Raw genomic sequence first — 27,181 nt, forward strand, 5'->3', positions numbered from 1 at the left:
TTAAGAAATTTTTCGTTTTGAGCCTGAACAAATTCAAAAAGAATTCTTACTTTTTTCAAATCTGATTCCACTTACAGGCTCACTGATTGGCTAACACTGTTTGACAGATGGCTTAAGCCACTTAATGTCAGTCGATTGCCTCCAACGTATCGAAGAACGGAAAGCAGAAAGTATCGTTCTTATTTTTTGCAAATAAGGTAAGGTTTTACGAGATCACAAATTGTGGTTAGGAAATTGATTTCATTGCACCTTGATTTGCTCGCAGGGCTGTTGTTCTCCAAGCCATTCTATTAAACAGCAATCCATAAGCGCAAATGACTGGATAGGCCATAAATTGGAAATATCCATGTAAAGGAGAAGTGTTAACATGGGTCTTAGTTTCATGGATGTTTGAATGCAGACTCAATAGCAGGCTTCTGGCCATTTTTGTTTTTATGATGCATTTTGTTAACATCGCTGTGATCAGAGCAGCTATGTTATTTGTCAGTAACAAATACAATAAAAACGAATTTATGTAAATTATCTTGCTCTCTTTCTCCTGACCACATAGGCCAGATCGAATAATAAATTTGAATAATTCTAAGACATCATAGTTCATGAATGAAACTGCATACTTAAATTTTTATGGAATTCATTGCTTTGTACTGCTAAAGCCTGCTAGGCCAATCAAATTATTTGCAAAGCGAGGTTTAAACCAAAATCGATCCAGTCTTTTTATCATATTGAAAGAAACTGGTCATTGCTTTAGAACATTTTCAGGCAAAGCAAATGGCCTCAACTTCATTTCACTAACATGGAAAATGATTATGACATGGTTTTCCTATTCAACTAGGCTACAAATATCACAGGCTACATAGATGGGGCGTATATACACTCATAGTATGGGGTTAACGGCTATGGCAGTCAAAGGGGATTAAAGGAGAGCAAAGTGGCGCTCTTTGAATTACATTGGACTTGAAATTATTGAATGTTTTCTAAAACAACAGCAATGCCTTGACCACCTCCAATACACGCAGAACCAATTGCATATTTTTCACCTCTCCTTCGCAGCTCATGTACCAAGTGCCCCGTAATCCTTCCACCCGAAGCAGCCAATGGATGTCCAAGGGCGATTGCGCCACCACTGACGTTGGTTATTTCCATGTCCAGAGAAAGCTCACGTGCGACACCGAGAAACTGGGGTGCGAATGCTTCATTCACCTTAAATGAAATAACCATATATCCTTAATTGTGGAAGATTTCCTGGACCCTGCACACTTAAGAATGACTCCAGCTTGCTCTTGTTCTTGTTTGAGCCCGAACTAATATTCTTCTTGTAGGCGAAGTTTTTGCTTAATACACAACTGGACCAAGAAAAATCCATCAAACAAGCATAAACGCAGATCTTGCATCTGCTTAGCCTCACTCGGTCAAGAACTAAATCTGTTTTTAATTAATCAGCGTGTTGGTATCTTTTACTGACACAAGAGTCCTAGATTGGTTGATTCGAGCTCAAATAGAATCTAAACTGGCACAAATACCTAGAGACATAATGGCACATAACTAGAAGCAGTTTCGTACCTGCTACGATTGTTCGGTGACTCTACAGGGCGAGTGACGAGACATGCAATAACAAAGTCAGATGCGCTACAGACATGCTCATACAACAACTTTTCAACATTTTCGAGCAAGTTATCCTGTCCTATTGTAAACCTACAATCAACTTCCAGCGACTTCATGTCCAATAAAATGCTTCTGATTGTTTGAGGTGGCCTGGCAAGACGTATCTTGATGAAATGACAGTACTTAAATTGCTTAAGGAAGGAAAGTCGCAGTTAAGAGCAACCATCCAGCAACAGACTCAGGCTTTAAACAGCTTAGCGTAAAGAGACTGCAAAGCGCAGCTTTTTTACAAAAAGGATGCTTTAGTTGTGTTGGAGATGAAGAGAATTCCAAATATTCAGATTCCTTGACAAAGAAAACAGCCGTACCAGATTAATACATACCTCAACTAGAGCCATGTCCTTGAGTTCCAAATTGGCTGCTTTCAAGGCCTTTCTAACGGCTGGTGCGGGCCCAATACCCATAATTGAAGGATCGACACCAGCTATTCCGTAGGATATGAGCCTTGCAAGAGGGGTAAGGTTGTGCTTGGCACAGGCCTCTTCACTAGCAAGAATCAACGCACATGCTCCATCAGATATTCCCTACCAAGGAAGAGAAAACTGAGAGTAAATGGAAAGTTGAAGGTCAAATCAGACGAAGAGAAATTAATTTTTAGATAACATATTTCCAGAGCCACCGAGAGGTTTCGGAAGCCCTGGGGCAAAACCGAAAGACGAGGCCTAGCAGAAATTGTTTGCGATCATGCCCTTTAGATTAGCTTAAAATGCATTTCAGAATATTTCTTGCGGTCATTTCTTGCAGTCATTTCTTGCAGTCATTTCTTGCAGTCATTTCTAGCAATCATTTCTTGCAATCGTTTAGAACGTTTTACAATTTTAGGCATACTTTTGCTACGTTTGATAAATTCCATTCTTAAAATGCAATTCATTACTTTGTGAGGCCCACTTGCCCTCGAGCCCTGGGGCAATTTGCCCCCTTGCCCCCCTCTCGGTGGCCCAGCATATCTCCTCAATGCCAGCACATGTGTATATCTTGAACTTTAGAAAAGTGAGCAAGCAAGAAAGCAAGATTTATTTGTTAATGCAGGTTAGAGTTCAAACATCTAATAGCTTGTTTGGACCTGCGGCTCATGCCCCTAGGTTGATATTCTGGAACAAATACCCTGGGTGCTCATAAGCAGACCTTAAATGGATTGATAGCTGAGTTTGCTGGAGGCATGATGAAGTGGAAAGTGGCCTCGACAGGACTTCGAACACAAAACATTCAGATCATAAGCTGAATGCCTTGACTACTTATCCACACCACCACGCAAGTTAAGGGTCACAAGCTAAGCACCATAAACCAATATATCAGAACTTTACCATACCCAGTCGCAATTCTAGCCCTTTAGTTTTCCAACATGCACATTTGGCTTGTTGAGACTACCAGTATATAGTGTTCTATTTTATCAGAATAATCTTGTGCTACAGAATACTTTTAAATGCATCATTATTGCTGCAAACTCCCTAACATCAGCATCAACTTCAGTTTACATTGTTTTTGTCATAAGCTACATTAGTTTAGTTACATCTTTCTTATATTTTCACTTAAAGTACTTTATGTATTGGTCATAGGGTAGCCATTGTCTCTTGCTCTCTACGGTACCGTTCATGTAGTGTAATATAGTAATTTCTTAGGTAAAGTAGAATGAAATGTATGTTTTGTAATTATTTGTATGAATAAATAAAAAAAGATAAATCAACACAACAATTCACTTCTCAGCTTCAATTCAATTCAATTCACTTCCCAGCTTCAAATTTTCTAAATTCCAGAAGTGATTATTAGGGTAACCAAAGACCAAAGGATCCATTCCAAAGCCTTCCATATTTCTAAAAAAGTGACTTACAGAAGCATTGCCAGCAGTAACTGTGCCGTTCTTCTTGAAAACTGGTGGGAGCTTTGATAATCCTTCGAGTGTAGTTGCTGGTTTTGGGTGTTCATCAACATCAAAGATTTGATCTCCTTTTCTTGTTTTTAAAGTAACCGGTGCAATTTCTTCCTTAAAGTGGCCCTTTTCTTGAGCTAGAAAGGGGATCAAACATTGAAAACCAGAATACAACAAAGAACCAAAACAATTAAGAAAAAGAAAGGATATATACTTGAAGGAGGAGTAAAACATCGCAGGGTGGTGGAAATTCTGAATAAAACGTAACAACTTACAGTTTTGTGGTCCAAGTAACCATTATTGCTACAGAATAATTCGGTTATTATGTATGTTAGGGACTGGCAGATTAAGTATAAAGCTAGTTATATTTTCATTGCGTAGCTGATGTAAAAATTACGCAGCTGAACCATTACATAAAAATTTTAATGTAACAGGAGTATTGATGATGCAACCTCGTTTCTGTGTTAATGCATTGTGCTTTCAGTCAGTTGTTAACCTCTATACGAACAAGATGTGTATCTCTTTTTGCGCAACTTTTTATCAAATAAAGTTTTAAGAAATTTAAATGACATGACACTTCTCATTCAAATGTTTGTACGGTGGCAATGTAGCTATCCAGTGGAGGTAAGCATTTTGCTAAGTGAAAGGTGTACAGTCCTTAAGGAAATTTTTACAAGGGCCATGAACTGCCCGTCTGGATGAGCTTAAAAGGGCAATCCCCATCCAACAATATTTGTAAAGGGAGGTCTTGAGGGCTTGAGGGGGTATTAGGGTATCATCTAGCCACAACTGCCTTTGGTGAAAATGCACAAATCCTTTGGTTTTCCCATTGCACAATTACTGCAAATAAGTAAACGCTTTCATGCAATTGACACTTCACTCATAGCGATTAACAGGAACAAACTTTTTGGTAAATGCTCTTCTTGTCTCTTGCGGGCGATGCATGTTTTTGCCAGGGTGGTCAATAGCCTGTGCCAATAATTAAGTAATGGATTTGGCAGGGGCAATCACCCCCTTAAACAAAAAGTCTGAAGATGTTTGTTTCTTGTTTTGTTTACTTCGTATTATTTTTCTTTAAAATATATCATTATTTAATAATTTTCTTTTTTTGGAAGGCAATACCCAGTTTTGCACTGAAAATCCACTTATCCCTACCACTCCCCCCCCCCAAGAAAAATTAGCCACTCAACAAAAACAGCATCAAGGGTGCCAGGCAGAAAACAGTTGTACTCAAGGTAATAGTTACCATTCGCCCATCTTTGCTGAGATTGTATAGCAAACTCATCACAGTCTAGCCTGGTAACTCCATACATCTCTGCCAAGTTTTCAGCTGTTATTGCCATGGGTAACTTGATATGTTCATCTGTTAGTCCAGCCCAAAGTGTGTCTTCCATCTATGGAAAACCACTTTACTTACAACACTCGTGTAAGAGAAAGAACAGTACAAAATGTTGTTAATTCCACGATAAGACTGTATTAAGCTGCATTTCTTAACCTCGTTGTAAACCTATAATGCTTTCACTTTTTTAACTTTATCCTTCCTTACTCAATACATTGGTCATTAAAAAGGTTCCTTTGGAGATATTGACTGTTGTAATGTTTAAAAACAGTGTTTAGAAAAAAGAGTAGGCACACTGTTGAAATCAATAGACCAAGAAAGGCAAAATAAACCTTCATGCAACCAAAAGAAAAAGGGATTATGGAAACACTCTGCGATTTTTAAAATATAAACAAATTATTTATCTAGGGTTGTTTACAGACACAGAATGGTAATGAAATTTTAGAGGCAAAAGCTCAACTGCTATCATACATGTCTTAATTAGACCTTCCATTTTGTGAGAAAGATAGCCCTGTAATCTATCAATTAATGACTAATACTCACAAACTAATATATAAATAAAATAAAACTTAAATATGTCAATGATATACTTACCCTTGGTTCAGATCCAAGCTTTGTTCCAAATCTTGTTCCTCTAACTGCATATGGTGCCTGACTCATGCTTTCAGAACCACCAACTAATGCAACACTTGCATCACCTAGCAATATGTCCTACAAAAAGGGAATTCATTTTTTCATAAAGTCAACCATTTACCCTACAAAAATTATAAAGAAATTAATTCTACAAATCATTAATTTGTAGCTCTAATTCCTAATATTCTAACAGAGACCATGCCACCGGGGGGCCAGAGCAGCCATGCCCCCCCCCCCACTTTTTTGGTAAGCAAAAATACCTACAAAGAGGCCCTGTTTTGAAGCACTAAATTCAAGTTCGATGAATAGCACTTGGCCCCTCCACTTTGAAATCATTGGCGTGGGCCTGTCTAACTTATGCTTGTACCGATAGACAGTAACTTCCCTTAAAAACTTGCATGGCCTAGCAATGAACAATAAATTTCTATGTTGATACCAAGATTTTGGACATCTAAACTTGAGGTTGAGGGTATCTTACGAAGAAGTCCTTCTGAGAAATCTGATAGAAATTGATAATGGATATCAACGATCATAGGAAAGGGCTATAGACAGGGAATTACACTTAGACATGAATTTAAGTCATAGGAGACATAATGATCTTGTGTAGGCTGTAAGAGGAAGAGAAAGCAAAAGCAAAGCAATAATGAATGCCCTTGGGAATGATACTGACTTGAAAAGTTTTTAGATTTTAGAAGAAATCAAGAGATACAAACACAGCTAAAGGCAAAATATTTCCGCAACTGAGTTAAGTACTTCTGGGAGTTATTGGTAGGGGAGGAAGAGAAGCACCTACTTCCATTGCCCTATCACTAGAATTTAGGGGTAATGCCCCTCCTCATAGGTTTCAAAAGTCCATAGTTACAACTCACTTTCCATGCTCTCTATAGGAGCCTTAAAAAACTGCATTGTTTCTTACCTGAGCACCACTGACAATTGACTGGAAAGATGAGCCACACAGACGGTTTACAGTGAGAGCTGGTGTTTCTATAGGAATATTTGCGCGAAGACCAACGTGTCTTGCTATGTAGGCAGCATCAGTTGAGCTCTAAAAATGTGTAGAGATGTTATGACATAAAAATTATGCAATCCACTTTATCAAAATTATCATAACAAAACACAATAAATTCTTCACTTATTCATTGACTTGATAACTTAACCCGTATCTACTAAAGGGCTAGTGAAATACATTCATATTATGGGGAGAATAATTATCTCTCTGCTGTTTTTCATAGTGTTGTGGGGGCTCATTCCAAGTACCCCCTTCCCTCCTAGTTTGATGCCAAATTTCCCAAAATTAAAACATTAGCTTAACTTTGCTCCATTTTTAAATATTCTGAAAACCATTTAAATGAAGAAAGCCTACCTGAATGACATTGCCAAACACAACACTGTCCACGATGCTTGGATCAACTTTACCGGCCTCAAGAGCAGCGACAGAGGCCATGTATCCCATGGTCGTTGCTGTTGTATCCTTTAGCTTCCCACCAAATGTTCCGAAAGGAGTTCGCTTTGCAGCAACGATGAATACTGCCCTTGAACATGCCATTATTGCAAATAAGTAAAGACTAAATAAAAACGGTTGTGGAGACACAAATCTGATGAATTAGAGAGGTCTGTGAGGGGTTCAAAGTCCAGGAATAGATGTGCGGAGTGACAACGAGGTTACCTGATGGGAAGATTACGGCGGGAAAAATCGGACCCAAAAAGTTTTTACATAAAATCTTTCTGACTACAGTTAAATCATCGTTTCACAACAAGCTTTTATTTTTGAAGTCTCAAAAAGCATCAAAACTAATTCCTACAAATTTTGTGCTTGGTAAAAGTGGAATTTGTAGAAGCTACCAACAAGATCATAAAATAATAACGTACTGAAACCGTTACTTTTATCTATAAAGGGTCCTAGAAGAGATTATTTTAACTTATATCTATTTGTATGCAAAAAATGTTTTTGTTTTATTCTCTATAATATTACAGGTATTTTTAATAATTTTATTGTAATAATGTTGATTGGGTATGCATGAAAACCAAAATTGACAAAATGAGTAGGAAATTGTATAAAATGGCGAATTCTGCGTGGTCACAATCATCTTTATGTTATGTAGAATACTATATTGATGCCATTCAATATATGTATTCTGGGATTATTCAAAAGTTCCAGCTCAAGTCTTAAGATTTTCAATTTTCTAAAAATGTCCGCAAGCGGGCTAGTTCGACTTTTCGTCTCCGATGAGATTGTTTGGGGCCATGTAGGTATTTGGTCTACAGTATAATCCGGTTATAACGTACTTTAAGGGACCGGCGGATTTAGTACGTTTTATCCGAAGTCCGTTGTAACAGGGGTTTAGAAGAATTTGACTACCTGTCTTTTGAAAGCAGTTGGCAATTGTTTCTTGGGTGACCCCATTCTCCCAGACTGACTTTGACCAGCGCAAGCACTCCAAAACATTCACAGTGAAGTCATCTGAGTTTTTTTCTTCAATTGCTCTGATGAGTTTTGACAGTAGGCGCTTGCGATAGAAAACTTTAAGGTTTTTGATGATGCCCATGCTATATGGCTGTAGTCGGCTGGTACAGTTTGGAGGCAAATACTCCAACTGGATTGATTGAGTTTTGTGGCAATGTGCTGGTCGTGTGCACTACAATTGTCAACAAAAAGGAGCACCTTCCTTCCTTCCTTTGAAAATTTTCTGTTGAGGTTCAGCACCCATTCTATAAATATAGCCAAGATAAAATAATGAACTTATTTTATCTTGATATAGCAGGTATCATCCATGCTTTTCTGTTGGATTTATACTCAACTGGAAGATGTCTTACATTCTTGAAGCAACGTGGCTTAGCTGATTTACCAATTGCTAGCAGAGGTAGCTTTTCCGAGCCATCCATGTTTGCTGCGATCGCTCCTTACTTCTCTTACCACCATGACAATTATCGCCTTTGTATGTATAGGTCCTATCAGGAAGCATCTTAAAAAAAGGGTCCTGTTTCATCTGCATTAAATACATCCTTTGGGTCATATTCTTCCAGCAGACTGGGTAGTTTGTTGCAAAGCAAATCATCAACAATAACTTTTGATACTGAGTTTGCTTCACCACTTACTATACGAAATGTTATTGCTCTTCTTTTTTTGAATCGGTCAAGCCAACCATCGTTGCATTGGAAACCCTCGTGGCCAAGTTCTGTGGCTAATTCATTTGCTTTCTGTTTAAACAGAGCTCCGCCAACGGCGGCCCCATGTGATCTAGCTTGTTTCAGCCACAAAAGTAAGGCATCCTCAATTTAATCAAATGTCGCCTTTCGTAACCTCTTGGTGCCATTGCTAGGAACGTAAATATTGAGGGGTGTGGGGGGGTGTGACACCCCCAAATCTTTCATCCAGTCGAGAAATTTGAAGCGGTTGGTAGAAAGCTAGGATAATCTGAGAAAATTTGAATCATTTGTAAAAATTGAAGTTTTGACTCAAATGACCTTGCGAACTGTAGCTCAAAGAGAAGCATAAGAAAGGTATAAGTTCAAAAGAAAATAGTTGTTTGGTAAAAGGCAGTCCTAAAAAGAATGAGAAGCGATGCAATACAGAAAAAACGCAAAACATAGAGGCAACTACATTCGTCGTAATGGGGATAGTGTGATAATCATTCCATGAAATTGCTTCTAAAAACGGGATACGAAATATAATTTTTTAAATAGTATTTATTAGTAATGCTTAAAGAAGCACAGTACATTTCCCATGATTTGTCAAGAACTTTCTCCGTTCAAGATCGACCTATGAAACCATAGATAATAAAAAGGAGGTCTCATTTCTATTATCTATGATGAAACATAGGCGGCGCCAGGTGAAGAGCTAGAGGCTTCAGCCCCCCCCCCCCTCCTCTTTTTTGCAAAAATGTATCTTTAAGCAAATAAAAAGAGTAAAGGAAAGATATAAAGAAAAGAATAATCCAACAAATCCTATAATCGGCATAATATATCGTGAAGCTTTTTAATGCGTTTTTCAAAATATGGTTCTTTAGTCTAATAATTCTATCAATTCGAGCACCACTTTTAACTTCTTGGCACCGCCCCTGTGAAAGACTAAAGGACCTCATTATTCCTACTTGCGAGAAAGACATTTTGAACAACGTAAAATTAGATAAGTTAGTGGAGAAATGGACAAGTTGTAGAAGGAGAAAAATTAAACCCTGATTTTTGGACTACGTGTGTTTTGATGCACTAATTAAAGTAACAGTCTTTATGCTCGATCTTCCAAATTTACAAAATCTCGAAACTTTATCATACAGCGGAATAATTATTTACGAGGCAATATATAAGGTTTTGTTGCTAAACATACGTACTATTAAAGTCTAGGCCCTCATACAAAATTAGAATTGACCTTTGTCAGTCGGAAATTTTGAGTGAGCCCTTCAACCACCCCCCCCCTCCCCCCACCCAAAAAAATATCTGCCAATTTACGTCCCTGGTCATTGCCAAAAGTGTGATTTTTTGCCAAGTATTTTCCTCTCTCTTTCCAAACCGTGTTGACCGTAGATATACTGAGGCCAAATTCTCTCGTGATTTCGATTTGAGTTTTATGTTTTGATTCAATAACGTCGATGATGGTTCGTTTCGTTTCTAAACTTACTGCTTTCCGCTTTCGAATATCCATTTTTTGCTAACTGACATTAATCTAAAGTAAATGAGAATCCGCTAAATATATCTACAACAAATACACCGTCAACAATGCATTATTTTCTCATGTTGATTGTATTATTGTGAATTAGAATCAATAGACTAACAAAACCATACAATCGCCCAGGTGGTCGAGGTGTCCTATGACGGAAAACATCTTGACATAAAAATAGATAAATGACGCACCACAATTAATGTTAAACAAAGAAGACACGCGAAGTACGTTGTATCCAATGGAATTTGTTTAGAAGGGTCGAAAAAGGTGGTACGCTATATCCGAAAGTACGTTATAAACGAGTACGTTATAAGCGGGACTATATTGTATTAAAGGACGTCACTTAGCGACCAGTCCATAGAATCCTTAATATGACGTCAGAATTGGGGAATCAAAAACCGATACATCGATAATAAAAACTGCGAGATTCCATTGAGATGTTCAATAATTATTCTGTACTGCCGTACTGTTTAGAGCAATTTTCAAACAATAGGCTGGTGCAAGAATGCGAAAATGGAAAGAACATTCAGTTGCTGCTACTTCTGAGTGAAAAAGTCAAAGAAAAGCCAGGTAAAGTCGAACAGGATCGTAACAACAAGAAAAGCGAAAGCAAATGCGAATCTCTGCAACCATGGAAGGTAAAAATAAGGCAGCTAGCCATCTATAATATAATATATTGACTGTCTTTATAAACATTTTATTTTATTGAGATTGGTTTAGTGGACCAAGGCTGTGGAGAAAGCTGTAGGGTTGGGTATAGCTTTCTGTTATCGCAAGGGAAAGGGCAAGAAAATTTTAAAAACAATGGCAGGGATATTTTGCGAAGTCGACACTTTTTTGCCACGAAATTTTCAGAAAATATCGATAATAATCAATACCTAGGTAACAAATTTACTATTTACAAATTTAAATTTACAAATTTAAAAAATTTACTTTGATGTATACACGAAAGATGACAAACGGAAAATATGGTTTGATTATTCAGTGAATCTCTGCGTGGTCTCTTTCCCATTTTTAGGTAGGTTTTTATTAAATTCTGTGAACAAGTGAAATCCATAGATATTCTAGGACGACTCGTGATTATTTTAGAAATAGGCGGACTAACAATTCGCTGTGCGCCATTTTTAATTAGAATGTCTCTAAAAAGCTTCTTTTCATGGCAACTTGATGATTATCAGCTAAAACATATTTGCAAAACACAAGAAATTACCAGAAGTTAACACCATAAGCAAACGACAATTCTTACCATCAACTGTCCAATCTTTTGAAAAAGGTTAGTTGATGACATCTTTAAGTCGTTTCTAGGATGAACGTTCGCAAAAGCCATAGCGTTTAGTTATACATCTTCTGGACTCGATCCTTACCCCAACATTTAACCATAAATTTATTGCACAGGTCTGTTCCGACAATACATCACATAAAATTGATTTGCTCGCTGATGATGTCATCAACATACAGAGGCAGTTACGGCGCTCTAATAGAATTGTCAATGACGTAACGGGTACATTTGGTCAGCAAAACCCAAAAGGTTGCAGTCAAAATTGGATTTCTGAGGAAAAAGCATCGAAAAGCAGAACACAGAGCGGCAACAACAATCAAGTGAAAATAGAAACAAAGAAAGAACGTTACTGTGGTGAGTTCAGACATTGTTCATCACCGGAAGAGCATATTAAAAGGTAAGCAGTTGGTGTCTTGCCAAGTTGAGTGGTGCAAAGTAAAATTAAGTTATTAGAGCATCTTCACTGGAATGACGTTTATATAGGAGAAAAAGGTTCATTTTTATTTAACAAATAAATAAGAATTTTCTTCGAAAAATAGAAGCTTTTAATATTTTCCGATAAAAAATAAATATTATCTTTGATTCCTATAAAAGATTGAAATACGCTAGCATTCAATTTCATAGTACTTAGTGATCAAATGCAAAAGAAGATAAAGGTAATGGTAAGAAAGCAATAAAAAATTCATATGAGAATTTATAAACAACAGAAAGCTTTGGCATGTTGCAAATAATGTTTGCTTTTCAAAGCCATTATCTCTTAATGTAAGCGTTGTTATATCTACATTTTGAGCAACCTATTTATTTTCAGTATGTTTAGTCGTACTCCTGCAAGAAGAAGAAGTTTTAGCAGAAGGAGAGGAATAGTAATTCACGAATAAACCTATATAATACAGTAATATTGCATCAATTTCAGTTATCGTAAAGACGTGACGTTCAAAATTCTGAAAGAGAGCATCGAATTGGTAACAAAAGACAGAAGAATAAGCACCACCAAAGACACGTGTGCCCCAGTTTGTTGTTCTCAGGTTTTGACAAAAATAAAGGCAATGAAAAGAAACCAAAAATGCATATCAAAAGCAAGTTTTGTATGCTACAATTTGAATTTCGAGGAGAGAAACGGACTTAAAGAAGAACTAGGCTGTCTCCGAGTTAATACCATTGATGGTATAAATGAGGGAGCAAAAAGGATTGATGAAAAAGAAGAATCTAGAAGTTATAATATCCCAAGCATAACACTGCCTTCTTTGAAAGAGATCCTGGAATATCCATTGGTAAGTCTGAGGTTTAAGATACAAACAATGATAGGTAATGACGATTACACTGTAAGTCTGTTAGGTAGTGATCGATGACGTATAGACCGATACACACGCATTAGTTTATAGAACAGGATAATTCTACATTGCAACTTCGAGTATCATAAGGGGACTCTTTTATGTTGATATGTGTGGTTTATAGCAAAACATCCGGAAAGAGAACTTTGAGGTTAGCCAAGGAGTCAGTTAGTCATAAAAGCTCTATTTTGTATCCTAACACGACAGCAGTTTAAATAAAACAAGATGGTTTATAGGGAACCGAGAAAGAGCCGTAACATAATATAAAGAGGAAATAAACAAATAAACATTTTGCGTAGTACATATTAACTTGTTAAAATTTATCAAGCATTTATCAATATTTAAAAATTTGGTTTGAAAAATAGTTCATTTTCCATCTTTCCATCCATCTTATCGAACATCTCTTACTCTCCAACATTTGAATTCTGAGCAATGGCTCATTTGTTTTCTTGTCTTCATTTTCTATTTTATCCATGACTCAGTTTCTAAGCTAAATTATGCTATGTCGCAGGGTAAGAAATCATGGGAAGAAAAGTCGACATCAGCTGGGCGTTTGCAAGTTCACAATCGAAGAAAAAAGAAAACAAGAAGAAGGATTTCTTGTACTGCAACCAGAAAAACTACAAATGCTAGTGATATCTCTTGTAAAAAGAATTACCAAACTAACTTACGTGAAAGGCAAAGTAAACGTGGTAAAGAATTTCTAAATTATTTAAGGCCTAAGCTCCCGCAAGCAGCAATGCCAAGAAGAGAGAGGAATTTTTATGCATGCATTGTGCCAATGAGTAACTGCAAATGAGATGTTTATTTTTCATGACAGTATTGACATTGATGATTTGAAAATCGAAAAACGTCTTTTTTCTACTAGTCCCTAATTAAACATGAATCTGATATGGCAAAGTGGGTTCACATCAGCCTATCTTTTGCATGCACTAGGCCTTCAGCTGCTTGTATACCCAAAATAACAAAAATCTGAACTTGATGCCAAAAATGATGTAATACCTATCTGCAATGTATTTTCTCTCTACTCATTAATTACTGCCTTCTTTGCAATTAATAATAAATCTTTAATGTCTCAGGAAAATCGCAAAACTTCCACCTTAGATTAGACAGCCCTTTAGCATTTAAGACAGGAAGCTAAAATCTTCGGCCACTTCTCCACAAAACATAGGCTTTGCAAATGAACTGCTAGATTTTTGGAAATGAGATGGTTGTAATTCATAAAAATTAGACTTGGCAATTTTTAATTTGGAAATAAAAACATGCCAATTGAAACTTGGCACTTTTAGGAAAAACTGTTCTCCTTCAGAATATTTGCTTTGAAACAAGCTTTGATATGAAATAGCTAAACATTGAATTATGTGATAGCATAAATATTATGATTGTAGAGCTGTCACTTCTTAATTAAGATTTTGGGAGGTCTTTTATAAAGGTCCGAAAAAGGATTATTCATGACATCAACAGGTTGAAACTTGGAAACATGATTTTTTTTCTATTTAAAGTACTTTAGAAATATTTATTCACACAAAACAAATAAAGTACATGGAAAATATTTATTGACATTATATACAGTAATTATATACAAGTAACAATATTTGCATAAAATTCCCACATTACCTAAGCTAATGATCTTTAATTTAAATGACATTTTAAAAGTAGTTCTAACACTAATCAAATGTCTTAAAATAGGAAAACATCTCAGGCAGAGAGATCACTATTTTCCTAGAGTGGGAACTAATGCGTAGAAGCTTGTGTAACATTGGACTTAAGATTTTTTTTAAAGAGCAATCTGAATATTAAAGTATAATTTTGCAATCAAATTAAATCAATAATGAGGTCAGTCATAGAAAGATATCCCAGAAAATAGTTGAGATTGCTCATAAAACATTATCCGCTTGCCCTAATAGTTTCTTCTTGCTACAGCCCTTTAATGTAACTAAAATTTCTAGCTCCTCATGAAAAGTGCCTTGGAGATGAAACATTGGTTAGCATTACCCATAAAAATGCCCAATAAGGAAGAATAAAAACCAAAATCCTCATAGTTCTTTGCATCACAGCACCATGTTTTCATATTCCACTTTGTAAATATCAGGAATCATAACTGAAGAAGGAATGCAATGAAAAATAATAAGGACAATGCCTTGGAAAAATACTTGGATCCTACAAAATACATTTCTCATTGGTTCCAAAAGATAATGTATTATGCAAATTTCAATATGAGCAAATTGAACTTACAGGATTCTTGGCCATTAATGCTACCAGTTTGCACTGCAAAGAGACAGAGAGAGACCAATTATGAAAAACTATACAAAGAATGTATTTCTACATAGTTTAGCAAATTGGACACTCCAGCATCATACAAGGAGATTCATTAAAACCTTTTATAATCTATAGTATGTTTATAAATATGTACCTCTAAACTCACCTGCAGGACATGAAATCATCTCAACTGAATTATTTCCGAACAATTTATGTTCATAATCAATAAGCTGGCTCCAAAATCCTAGATTTGGTCGGATTATTTTGCGCTTTGACTTCACGAATGAATGGGCATCCTTTAGTGTCATGTTTTTGTATTTCATTAGATATCCTAGCACAAGACTTGCAGACCTAAATAAAAAACATTTTAATAGGAAACGCCAATATAAAGAATAAAAAAGATTAAAAGAATTAGAATGTTCCTTTGATATTGCTTTCAGGAACCTCATATTAAGTCACATCCAGGTAACCATCACATAAAATTTTGATCCAAATAAGCAAAGCTTTTATTTTTTGCTCTGTTTTTAGTCACATACCACATATTGTCCACTCTGTCACCTTAACTAAAGTCTACAGAATTGTCTACAAAAATATCTACAGCTGTGTTGGAATGATTTTGTAGTAAAAGAAATTAAGCAAGATAAATGGAATTTGATGGTTTATTCCAACAAACTCCAAGTTAGATTACTTCTACCAAAATGAAAAATGTTTACCATATAAACAGCATCTAGAGTTATTTACCAAATAAACAACCTCTAAAATGTAGCATTAGATTCACTTGATCAATCTGAATCAGACATTATTTCATATGCTTGATTGAAATAGAAAGAAGTTTAGACCAGGTTTTGTATATGAGCAGTCACAGGAAAGGTTACAAGTGCTTGTAAGATAGGAAAGAAGTGCTCATGAATCTACCTAAGTTAACAAAATATCAAAAACCTCTTGACACAATAGTTACAGAGGAAACAGCTACCCTTTATTTGATCTTTACACATCTAAGAAATTCCAATTGGTTTGCTAACATTGCATATATTAGCAGATGTGACATAAAACACTTATGATTGTTGAAAGTTATGAATTGAAAGTAATCAGATTATAATTATATTTGTCTTAGAATGCAGGAACCAATTAATGAAACAGTCGCAAAAGAACAATCAAACTGATCAACAGACTGTACAAAAACTAGAAACTTATATTGATAACACAAAAAAATAAAGGAGAACGACCATTTTTATCAGTTCCCTTAGAATCAAGAATTTGAATTTGATAAATATGTGTCTACTTTAGCTTTGGCTCCTGCTCAACTTTTTAAACTCACTTCCATTATAAATTTAACAGTTTACAATCTTGTTTCAAAATTTAAACACAAACCTACTTATTCCTGCTGCACAATGGACAAGAACAGCATTCTTTGAAATCATTGCTTCCTCTGTCAACACAAATTAAAGATTCAAGTCTACATTTAAACATTCAAATACTGCACTGTGCTTATTTTCTTTAGCAAGCTGAGATAAACTTTTAATCATAAGTCAAAACATTTCAAAAAATGTTAAAACCACAAATGGACACTCAGTAGGAATCTGTTTGTTACATACCAATCCTGTGACCAACAGAATCAAAGAATTGACCAATATCACTTCCAGGTACATCACAAACAGGTACAGATAATTCACTGATACCAGATTTTGTGAACAATCTTTGTGCCTTCATATTGCTTGCTAGGAATTTAGAAAAAATTAAATCTATGATATAATTTAACTCAAAACTATTTTACATATACAGAATTGCTTTTCTGTATACAATAGCATTTCTGATATGGCCATAACCCTATTGAGGCAGGTTTACAATGAAACTGGCCCATGTTGTATGAACATCTTATTGGTGACAAAGAGTTTCATATTTTCCAGGAGAACATGCCCCAAGAACACAGATTATTAAGGCTCTAAGGGTTTACACATTGTAGCAAACTTTTCATTTTAGGATAATTTTAGGAAAGGAGACCGAATAACATTCACCCAAGATAATGTCAAAACGGCCATACTCTGCAAACTGGATATTTGTAATATGATAAAGTATAAGTGATATTAAATCATTAATAAGTGGTTTATAAACTTATTTAGGTGGGGAATGAAATGACCACTATTGTTGAAAGACCTGTTTCCATGTTTCCATTGGGACGACTGCACTTTAGTGACCTTTTTTTGTTTCCTGGTCAGAAGTTGAATTTAATTACAAACCTATCAATCTAGCTGGGTTTCTGAAACAATCAAAAGTTTGAATCTCAAAAGTTCAGCCAGTTAAGGATGCTATACATCAGTTTCAAAATCAGTTTGGATGACTTCGTTCATTGAATACATCTTGCTGTTTCGGGGCAACCGTTCCCAAACCACAGTAATTTATCATCAATTGATTCATTTAATTCCACATCCTGTTATAAAAGAATGTCATCTGTTTCTTCATATCTTCATTCTCTCTGTTGCTCGCATCATAATTGCTAGGTAGTATACTATTCAAGCGGTATTATAACTATATTATAGCGATTCAATTCAGCATTCGATCAGGAAGCAAATAAGTGGATTGCCAAAGTGCATCAGTGTAACCTTTCCATCTATCTAGTACTGTACATACAGAACCCCATTCATGGCATTGTGCTTCGAGAAACGACGCTCATGTAAACATGACTATAGTTATAATAATTTACATAAATTGAAAGATATCTGCCGGCCAAGTTCGAGCGCAAGAAATCCAGCGTAGCTGCGAGCATGTGAAAGATTTTCAGCCGTGTTACATACAAACAGAGTTTCTAAATATTTTAATTAAAATAAAAAAGATTTCTCTAACCGTTAATGATTGTTGTGATATTCTTTGCTGTAAGAAAACTCGAATCATGGCTGCTTGCAAGACCACCAATAAATAAAAGCGGTACAACTTCGGTTGCACCGTGTCTCCCTGCGAGTTTTACCAACTTCTTTGGCACAGAACTTCTTGTATCGTCCGCCATTGAGAAGAACAACAACCACAGGCCTCGTGTCCGTGTCAATGTAGCATGGCAACAGCACCCCTCGGCTACGGAAAATGAGGCCCCGCAGATATCTTTTGCCCATAGAGGTTTTTTTTCTCTTTTACCTATTATTATGTCTCTATGCTTTTTTCCACAACTGGCTAAAAGCAGGGGCTTAGCGTGCAGGGGGTGTTGGGGTACACCCCCAACTTTCAAAGAACTTGTCGGTAAAATTAAATTTATAACAAAATATCAATGTAACAAAATAATTTCTGTCGGTAAAATATGGTTTTGCATCTTACACCCCCCACCCCCAGTGAGAATGGTCACGCAATGCCACTGGCTAAAAATATCGTGTTTCGAAGCATATTCATTCATAAGTCACAGCAAAGGCAAGTAGATTTAAAACCAAATACCTGAAACTTTACTAGCAGACCCAAGATATTTAAGCACTCTTCTTCGGTTGCTCCTATTATTTAATGGTTTTTGTAATTTGGCGCTTTAAAAGCAGACCTACTTATATTACTTCTTTTTAAAGTAGTATGATTTCAAATTCTTAGGAAACACTAAACACCTCATAAAGATACAGCGAACACTTCTAATGTTCTAATGTAAAAATTTAGCCATTGAACACAAAGGCTTTTGTCAAAAATAATTGAAACATCTTATAATATCGCATTGGATACAGAGATAGGTTCAAGTACTCGAGAGCCCAGTCAGACCAGATTTTAAAAGCAACTGTTAATACCCAGTATTAAAATGATGAAAAAAGTGTAAATTGAAAAAGAACATGGGAAAATACGAAAAGAAAAACGCATTATCAAGAAGACTATGAATATTCATGTTGCTCAACAGGCCTCGCTAACATAAGAAGCCTTCCTTCCAATACAAGAAAAAGCTAAATCGTGATATGCATAGGTTAAATAGGCAATACAAACTCTTATCAATACACTTTATATATCCTGTGTTATTATCTTAATGCTGAAAGCAGCGAATTGCAATATATTCCCACTAAAATGTTTCTTACAAAAATACTTACAAAGAGTTCCAGGACAAACTAAGAGTAGAATTTTTGACAGTCTCTAATCACGTTCCATATGTAAGTTTTACTCTGCATGCAGCTCTAAGGACTATGTTAAGGGACAGTCGTACAATTTCTAATTATCTAAGGACTATGTATGTAGAAACAATTACAAGGAAGAAGAATGTAAAGGCTTCTCACAAGTGGGATCTTATAATGACAAAATGGTACTTTCAAAATTCATTTCAAACTGAGTGATGTTTTTCAAAAAAACAGGGGCGAAGGGCGAAATTGATCTGTCTAAAGCCTTACTCACTCTATGTTTTTTTGCTTAAAGCTAATATCTATTTTACTGAGGCGTTTATACACACGAGTAAATGAAAAAAAACTCCCTATCTGTAATCTATCCCATATACGGTAATCAAGATCTTTACCTAAAACCTAGTATAATACTATAAACAAAACCCTCTAGCAATAAAAAAGAATTCCTCTAAAAAAATCTACTGTATTAAAAATTCCCTCAAGACATATAGTTAAATTATAACAGGGAGTGTACTGGCTTAGGGAACGTTCACATTTGCCATCAGTAGACAGATACGTAGAAGCCCGCGGGTAAAGCAAGTTTTTGCGAGTGCTCTTTCAGGAGAAGATAGCGCCCCTTTGAGGTTGAATATTTGCTACAAAGGTAAAATTTTGCCAGAACCCCTTGGTGAATCGTTATCATGATCAGCGCCCTTTCAAACATCATCCCCTCTCAAGTTACAGATGCCTTTTATATTCCGGTTGAAAGGTGGAAGGAAAAGGGGGCTGTAGAGACTGCCGAAGGGGACAGGTATCGTGGAGACAAAATATGACTGACATTATATGTGAACGATCCCTTAAAATAATGAAATTCTACGGAAATTCTGATCATAAATTTAAACGTCACTATGATGAAATAAATTACTTCAAATATTGATCTACAACAAAAATTCAAAAACAATTAGTAAAAATACCCCTTCGTTAATAACCCCTTAATAACCCCATTATATATTTGATGAAAGAAATTAATCAGATTATTCAAAACGATGCGATGTCATCCAAATAAAATTATATTAAAAAACTATATGTTTTGATAATACCCGAAACATAGCATAAATGACAAAAATGTTTGCGATAATATTAATGATAAATTATCTGCCTCCCAAGAAAAAAGCGTGACTTCGCGTCTACACTGTTACAGTACATATCTGATTCTGAAAGCAAAGTTTCATAAGTATCTAAATTCCTTGTACTTTCGCAACTATAAAATCATTAATTAAGAAATATCCTATGATATAACTAAAGTCTATAAGCACACTCCCAAGTATATGTCTTAACACTAAAACACGATGTATATGTATTATATAGTTGACGCTTATATATCAATATTTAGGCCCGTCGCTATTTGGAGGCGTGTGGGTTGTGACACCCCTTTGAAGAATATTCCATTGTAAAAATGAAGAATTTTTGGTCGTCTAGGGTTGCTTAGTCGGTAAATTTCCAAACTTGTCGGCAAATAAAGAATGGCTCATCCACTTTGTCGGCAAATGGAAATTGAAAACCCCCTTGAACACAATAGCTAGCGACGAGCCTAGGAACATTTTCGATTTTTCAGTTACTACACCCTTTTAGAAGATTCCATGCCATTGGTATACTTTCTTTCCGCGTATCTTTCCAATTCTAGTTTTCGACTCGTTTTCTCGGATTTATATATATCCGGAATTAGTGCTGTGAACGGAAGCACGAACTTGTTAGCGAAGAAAAAAAAATTATACACCTACAAAAAACATGTTACCGATGAAGTCAAAAAGCTTTCGTCAAAGGGTTCTTCTTGAAATTTTATATCTTTAAGCATATATTTGCAGATATACTGTTGCCTGATGGTCGTATTAAGCGTGAAACTCGGAGTAGCAACTTTACGGCAGGCTGGTAAACAGTAATCTTTATATACACGCATATGAATAAGTGCATATATAATTTTTTCAATTGGTTATCCTTTATCAAAATTGTTTTTGTTACGGGTCAGATAGCTTCTTAGTTGGATAGCAGCAGAAATCGGATAAAAATTCAAGTCAAATAGCTGTTCGAAACTTAAAGTTAAAAACTCACCAGTTTGTTCGTTGGCTGATTCATCTGAGGTAGCTAGAAAAAGCAAAAGAGTATCATAAGTGTCTCTTTATTTGTTCACCTCCAGCCATCAAACTTAACCGACATCATATCTATCATAAAGATGCTTTTATTGTATGTTCTAATTATGCTAGCGAAGATAACCTTCTTTAATGAAACACTTCTTACCTTCTTCAGTTTCCACCATATGGATTGTATTCTTCCCAAACAAGCCAAACTCATATTTGATCAGCTGACTCCAAAATCCTGGATTAGGCTTAACTTTGCGACGCTTCGACTTTACAAAATCATGGGCCTTTTTCAATTCCATGTTTTTATACTTCATAAGATAAGCTAGAACCAGAGTAGTTGATCTAAAAACACAAGAAGATATAACAAAATCAATATTGTTGTCTTCTTGGAGGTTAGGACAACTTATCATCATTCACTAGAATTCAAAGATACAAACTAACGCAAGCATAAATTCATTGCAAATGTCAACAAAGAGTTCAAGTTAGGAATGCTTCATGATGATGATATCAGACGAATTCAAAGATCGGCCAGCAATTTGATGTTCTTTAGCTTAGGGGACATAGGGGCAGTGATACGCTGCAGCCACCTTAATCAGACAGAATCTATCGCATTCCAGGCTTCATTTAAGCAGTTTTATCTCAATGAAGCAATGATATTCGGGCGAGATCAATTCTAAGCCGCCATTGTTGCTGCCTTTGACATTCTGTCACTTAGCTAAAACCACATCGTTTCATACAACCGCTCCTTCCAACTCTTCTACTTTACATCGATAGCGCTTATTAAGATTCATGAAGAGAGATGTGGAAAAAAATTTCAGTTGATGTGTGACAAGACAACATGGTGTAGAGAAAATGGTACATACTGACCTACTAATACCCGCAGCACAGTGCACCAAAATACGACCATTGCCTTTCTCTGCTTCATCTATGAACAAACACCATCAAACTCTTAGAGACCAAGTCAAATAATGAAATAACTATTTAAGAAGCTTAAAAGAGGCAGAAACATGATCATTGTTAACTCCGTTGAAAATTAAAAGAATCCTTGATTTCTAGAAATTTGCAGTTGAATATAAAACTGTGAAGATGCTGAGTGAAAATGCCGAGTAATGGGATTGTTTCTAGGCAGGTAATTTCACAAATTTATCTAATGTCTTCAAAAATGCATCATCATGTTTTGATTTTTAGAATAACTCTTATGACATTAAATGGCTCTAACTCTATCTATCAATCTGACGAAAAATCCTGACCAAACGGCTATGGGCGATGGTGTCCCCAAATGATCCTATCTTTCCTACGGCACTGAAGATACATCGACCATCTTTTGCAACCGTTACCTCTATTATGCAAGAGGGTACTTTCCGCAAAGCCATTAATGAATGTATGAAATTCACTAACCAATCAACTGCCCCACAGACTCAAAAAATATGCTCAGATCACATTCTCCTGCATCGCCTACTGGAATTACCAACTCTCTGATATCGTACGGTTGGCTACATCCTTCTATCTTGTTTGGGTCCATGTTACTAACTGAAACAAAACAGGAATTTATAAACAAATAGTGAAAATATTTAAAATAAAGTAATCAAACAGTGATATAGGCATGAAAATCACCAGAAGGTCAAAAGTTGCAACCTACTAACAAAAACTCTGAGAAAGTTGGAGCTGCTAAGGCCAGTCATACTCATGTTTTAAAAAATTGCAAGAATCACTTATAAAAGAACTGCAGTTTTTACAGAAAAAGGTAAAAGAGCTGGGAAGCATCATGGACATCCACAAAACTTAACTGACTTCATGGATTTTTAATGTCTAGAAAACTAAAAAAGGCTTTGAGCAATATATTGCTTTAATGGAGATGGACATCTGTTTTGTGCAATTTTGTGTGGAAAGAGGCGTGGTTTTTGTGATGAGTCATGTGATGGGATGTGACTTGACTACAGGCTGGGCAATTTTATTACATAGTTTTAGCTTCTAATGTGTAATGATTTAAAATGTTCAAGCAATAATTTTGTTTGCAGTTTAAGTGCTTCGCAAACTTTTGTAAGACAGTGGAGGGTGTGATCAGGAGGCTTTATATAAAGGTAAAGCCCTAGAATCCATTTTTTGCATAATTCAAACATTTTAGACAGACAAAGCTCCCTGTTTGTTAAAGATTTATTAGATTTGTATTAATTACAAATTTTCCATTTAATTATCATTTTGATACCTAAATTTTAGGACACAGAGTCAGTGAAGTAACAAACTAAAGTCATCTATAGTTCAAAAACTAAGGGCTCCCAGAAAAATGTTTTATATGCTATTTTTCAATAAAGCTGGCATTTTGTATGTGATAATTGAGTTCAAGGGGGCCAGAGCCTGTGTGATACATCAGTCTAAATGAACAGAAAGTCTATTGATTAGCATTTTATTTTTTGTCTATGTTGTTGTTAACTAATGCTTTTAACTAGGGGCCCTGATCTCAAAAGTCCTTAGGGACCACAGATGCATCCCTTGTACCACTGCTGACAACCTATGCTTTTTCTGGTCCTTCCTCTCAATATGGCCACACCTTTTGATTCATAGGCCTGAATTGACTAGAAATTTAAATTTGTCAACCAACATTGGCTGTTTGCAACAAATAAAGAACTCATTGGCTTTTCAGAGCTCTATCTTCAATAATATCCCCCAATGTTCTAGTATCCTTGGCATTTTAAATGTTTTCTATGGCAACAATCTTTTAATCACTGATCACAACTCCCATAAAAACTGTTGCATAGGAACAAGACATCAAATATCAACTGAACAAAGATGAGTCAAATCATGATGCAATTAAGCACTAATAGGATGGCCACAGACACAATGCTTGCTATTTAAATAGTTCACAGGTTGGAATAATACAGCATAGTTGGCTGCCAACTAAGGGGTGACTTCCTCTTGCCGCCACCTTGCTACACTAGCTGTAGAAAGGAAGGGTAGACACGTTAATGCACCCTTTTTTTGCCAAAATGTTTACCTCAAATCAACATCCCCAAAATTTATCTCCCATTGTCCTCATTGACATTACTGGATACACAATTTGGATACACAAATTAGTACAAATGGGAAAATTTATCAAACTCATTTGAACAAGAAACCTTCTTAATTCTTTAATACTTAAATGCCCTCATGAAATTTCATGACATTTCTAGCATTCTAGTTGATGTTTGATGTTAGGAATGACAAAAAGTTATTTTACGCTTTCTTTGTTGATGATAAATATAGCATTCACACCGAAATAGCTTTAGCCTGCTTATATATGTACATTGCTTTGGATTACTTGGTCAAATAAATCAAATTTAACTTTTTGTAATGCATCAAAATTGGGTTGGTTTCAGTTGGATAGCAGCATTAATTTTGCTTAGTTACTGTGTTAATGATTTGATAGAATTTAAATGTTCCAGTTTGGTTAGAAAGTTTTTGTATATTGAGGATTTGAAGACTGGAGAATGATTTGCATTTTTTCCATATATCTTTGATTATCATCAGCAAGTATAGGTTAACCAGCTGGCCTTATCAGTTAACTTTAACTAATCTCAGACGAAATGGAAAACATTGCAAACAGAAATTTTTATGAAGACGTAACTTCACTATAGTACCAAAATTAAGTACCACCTGATAAAATATCACCCAATTTACAGAGGATGGTGCAATTGTTACATTAAAGTAATGAATAACAAACGACGCTTTTGCTTTAAATGAAACAGATTATTTTCATCTCGAATTTCAGCTTAATCTTTTCATTTTTCCATCAAATGCACTGAAAATTTACGTAGCAAAAAGGGGGAATTACACCAAATTCATAGTTAAAGAAGTTTCAATGTAATTTCTGAGCCTAAGGCACATTCTGTCTGTGAAAGAGAGAAACACAGCATAGCTAACAGCAGAAAACTGTATTTACAAAACGGACAAACAAAAGCTTAGCAGGTTTGATTAACACACAAATACTTACCATTAACAATTGAAGTGATGTTCTTCCCACTTAAAAATTCTGTTGTTCGATTTCCAAGGCCTCCAAGGAAAAGAAAGGGAAAAATTTCGGTTGCCTCGCAGTTTGAGTTGGCCATGTTGTCGTTAACTTCGTCTGGTTCATCAACTTCTAAATTGGTAGACTTTTGACAACAATAGCGTTTCCAGCAAAATTTTGAGCATAACTCAAAACCACAGCCATAACGCATTTTGGAAAGTAAGGTGTAACCATGTGAATAGGGCAGGAAGAATAATAGCAGGTGTCTTTTCATTATTTGAGATATATTATCTGTGAAGCATATCGAGATCGTTTTGTAACAAACAAACCACACAAGACTTCACCAAAACAAAGCCGCCATTTCTTCCGCCTTTATGATTGATGTTGACAAGTGTTTATGATCCAATGCGCGGGATTCCCTCGCTTTGTCGGGGAATAAAGAAAAGACGCAGTCGGTGATAACAGTTCCCCGATCGGGAGTCCTGAAATCTATTGTTTTGCGATACAATTATTTTTTTTCAAGAGTGCTAAACAATTTGGGAAAGAATAGGTAAGATATATACAAAACTCTTCAGGTACCGTAAGATATGACATCAAGGCCTCAATTAAAGTAACCTGAATTACAGACTTTTTTTAAAAAATGAGAGTCTCTTTTTTACAGAGAGAGTCTTATACCCAGGGCTTAATTAATGCTACCAGCACGACAAATCAGATTTTTTGAGTGCCATAACCGTGCTCAAAACGGATTAGGCTGTCATGAAATTACTGCAATACGATAAGGTCTCTTTGAAAAATCTAAGAAACCTTAATTGATAAATAACAGTTGTAGGAAACGTTAGTACCTAAAATCTAGGTCTTGTTTTTCATATAGGATATATTCAAAAACACCTAGACGTAGGAAACAGGGGGCATCGAGAGCACGTGCCTCCCACTTTTCAGAAACAGTGGCAAACTATCTACTTGCAGCTAATACATGGGCTCCGACACAGGTTGAAAAGTGGGGGGGGGGCAAGGGAAAATTTAACACCCATAACAAAAGATTTTGAAAAAAAGCTCTACTGTTTTGCAAAAAAGTGGGGGGCCAAGGCCTCCCCGGCCCCCCTTCGTCGGAGGCCCTGTAACAGAGGTGCCCCAATTTTGACGACCTGTGCCCCTCCACTTTTGAAATTATTTCTACATCTATGTTTAAGCAAGGTCTTAAATGTATTCTATAAATGTATTCAAGGTAAATTACTATTTCACTGGTCTGTCACAAAGTGATTGGTGAGGACTTGCAGACAGAGCTGTATACGTGCTGTATATGCATGGTGTAAAGAACGCAACATGATGGTTTTTAAGAAATCGTTATTGCAAAGGATATTTTCAAACTTGGGTGTAGAATATCAAATTTTATTTGAATCAACTTTAAAGCAATGGATTCTAATGAAAGATAGACATGGAGCTATCAGAGTCAGGAAAACATTACGGTCGCACGGCCATTGACCGGAGGAAGGTCTACGAAGAACAATAGAAACCTCTATGACACACCTAAGCCACGCCCACTTTCTATTGTTCTGTGAGGAAGGTTTAATAATAATAATAATAATAATAATAATAAGAGGAATATTTATACAGGGTAAAACCTTATCAATACTACGAGTATTGTTATCAACGAGGGCCCTGTTTTGAAAGAAAAAAATATAACTCATTAGAATACGAAGTAAAAGCCTTAAAATGTCTTTTAATATTTCTTCTTAAAAAAAATCCTTAAAAATCCTAGTTATGAAAAAGACGACTATAATCCTTTCAAATGTTCTTTAAGTCTTTGCTTGAAAACAACAATGGTGTCTAAACTTCGAATGTCGATTGGTAGTTCGTTAAAGCAGCCCTTCTGGGGGTATGTTTGCCTTCTAGGGTGATTTTGTCTTGAGGGAGGTAAACAACTTTTCTGGACTCTGGAAATAATCAGGAGATATAGAGTGTGATCAGGGGCGGACTGGCTGGTCGGGCTA

At 35.8% G+C, this 27,181-nt stretch overlaps 4 protein-coding genes across 4 annotated transcripts; 1 reads left to right on the top strand and 3 right to left on the bottom strand.

Moving 5' to 3' along the window:
• Nucleotides 1-218: 218 nt before the first annotated feature.
• LOC135681001 (3-ketoacyl-CoA thiolase, mitochondrial) lies at nucleotides 219-7,124 on the bottom strand. The gene is made up of 7 exons (XM_065195253.2): nucleotides 6,865-7,124; nucleotides 6,418-6,546; nucleotides 5,463-5,579; nucleotides 4,776-4,923; nucleotides 3,491-3,666; nucleotides 1,986-2,186; nucleotides 219-1,200 (listed from the first exon to the last, which is right to left on the bottom strand). Exons 1-7 carry the CDS (start codon nucleotides 7,045-7,047, stop codon nucleotides 961-963), a joined length of 1,194 nt encoding a protein of 397 aa, XP_065051325.2. The 5' UTR covers nucleotides 7,048-7,124; the 3' UTR covers nucleotides 219-960.
• A 3,287-nt stretch (nucleotides 7,125-10,411) lies between these two features.
• LOC135680856 (uncharacterized) lies at nucleotides 10,412-13,918 on the top strand. Its single transcript, XM_089113653.1, has 4 exons — nucleotides 10,412-10,796; nucleotides 11,554-11,834; nucleotides 12,351-12,708; nucleotides 13,280-13,918. Exons 1-4 carry the CDS (start codon nucleotides 10,596-10,598, stop codon nucleotides 13,565-13,567), a joined length of 1,128 nt encoding a protein of 375 aa, XP_088969779.1. The 5' UTR covers nucleotides 10,412-10,595; the 3' UTR covers nucleotides 13,568-13,918.
• Nucleotides 13,919-14,307: 389 nt separating this feature from the next.
• LOC135680857 (dual specificity protein phosphatase 18) lies at nucleotides 14,308-18,056 on the bottom strand. Its single transcript, XM_065195061.2, has 6 exons — nucleotides 17,869-18,056; nucleotides 16,623-16,745; nucleotides 16,399-16,456; nucleotides 15,194-15,378; nucleotides 15,004-15,036; nucleotides 14,308-14,869 (listed from the first exon to the last, which is right to left on the bottom strand). Exons 1-6 carry the CDS (start codon nucleotides 18,026-18,028, stop codon nucleotides 14,820-14,822), a joined length of 609 nt encoding a protein of 202 aa, XP_065051133.2. The 5' UTR covers nucleotides 18,029-18,056; the 3' UTR covers nucleotides 14,308-14,819.
• Nucleotides 18,057-18,845: 789 nt separating this feature from the next.
• LOC135680855 (dual specificity protein phosphatase 18) lies at nucleotides 18,846-25,590 on the bottom strand. The gene is made up of 6 exons (XM_065195058.2): nucleotides 25,176-25,590; nucleotides 22,607-22,738; nucleotides 22,076-22,133; nucleotides 21,366-21,550; nucleotides 21,180-21,212; nucleotides 18,846-20,798 (listed from the first exon to the last, which is right to left on the bottom strand). Exons 1-6 carry the CDS (start codon nucleotides 25,462-25,464, stop codon nucleotides 20,689-20,691), a joined length of 807 nt encoding a protein of 268 aa, XP_065051130.2. The 5' UTR covers nucleotides 25,465-25,590; the 3' UTR covers nucleotides 18,846-20,688.
• Between the last annotated feature and the right edge of the window lie 1,591 nt (nucleotides 25,591-27,181).

Source organism: Rhopilema esculentum, chromosome 18 (assembly GCF_057945365.1).
Source record: "Rhopilema esculentum isolate cy_ngs chromosome 18, ASM5794536v1, whole genome shotgun sequence".
Lineage (NCBI taxonomy): Eukaryota > Metazoa > Cnidaria > Scyphozoa > Rhizostomeae > Rhizostomatidae > Rhopilema > Rhopilema esculentum.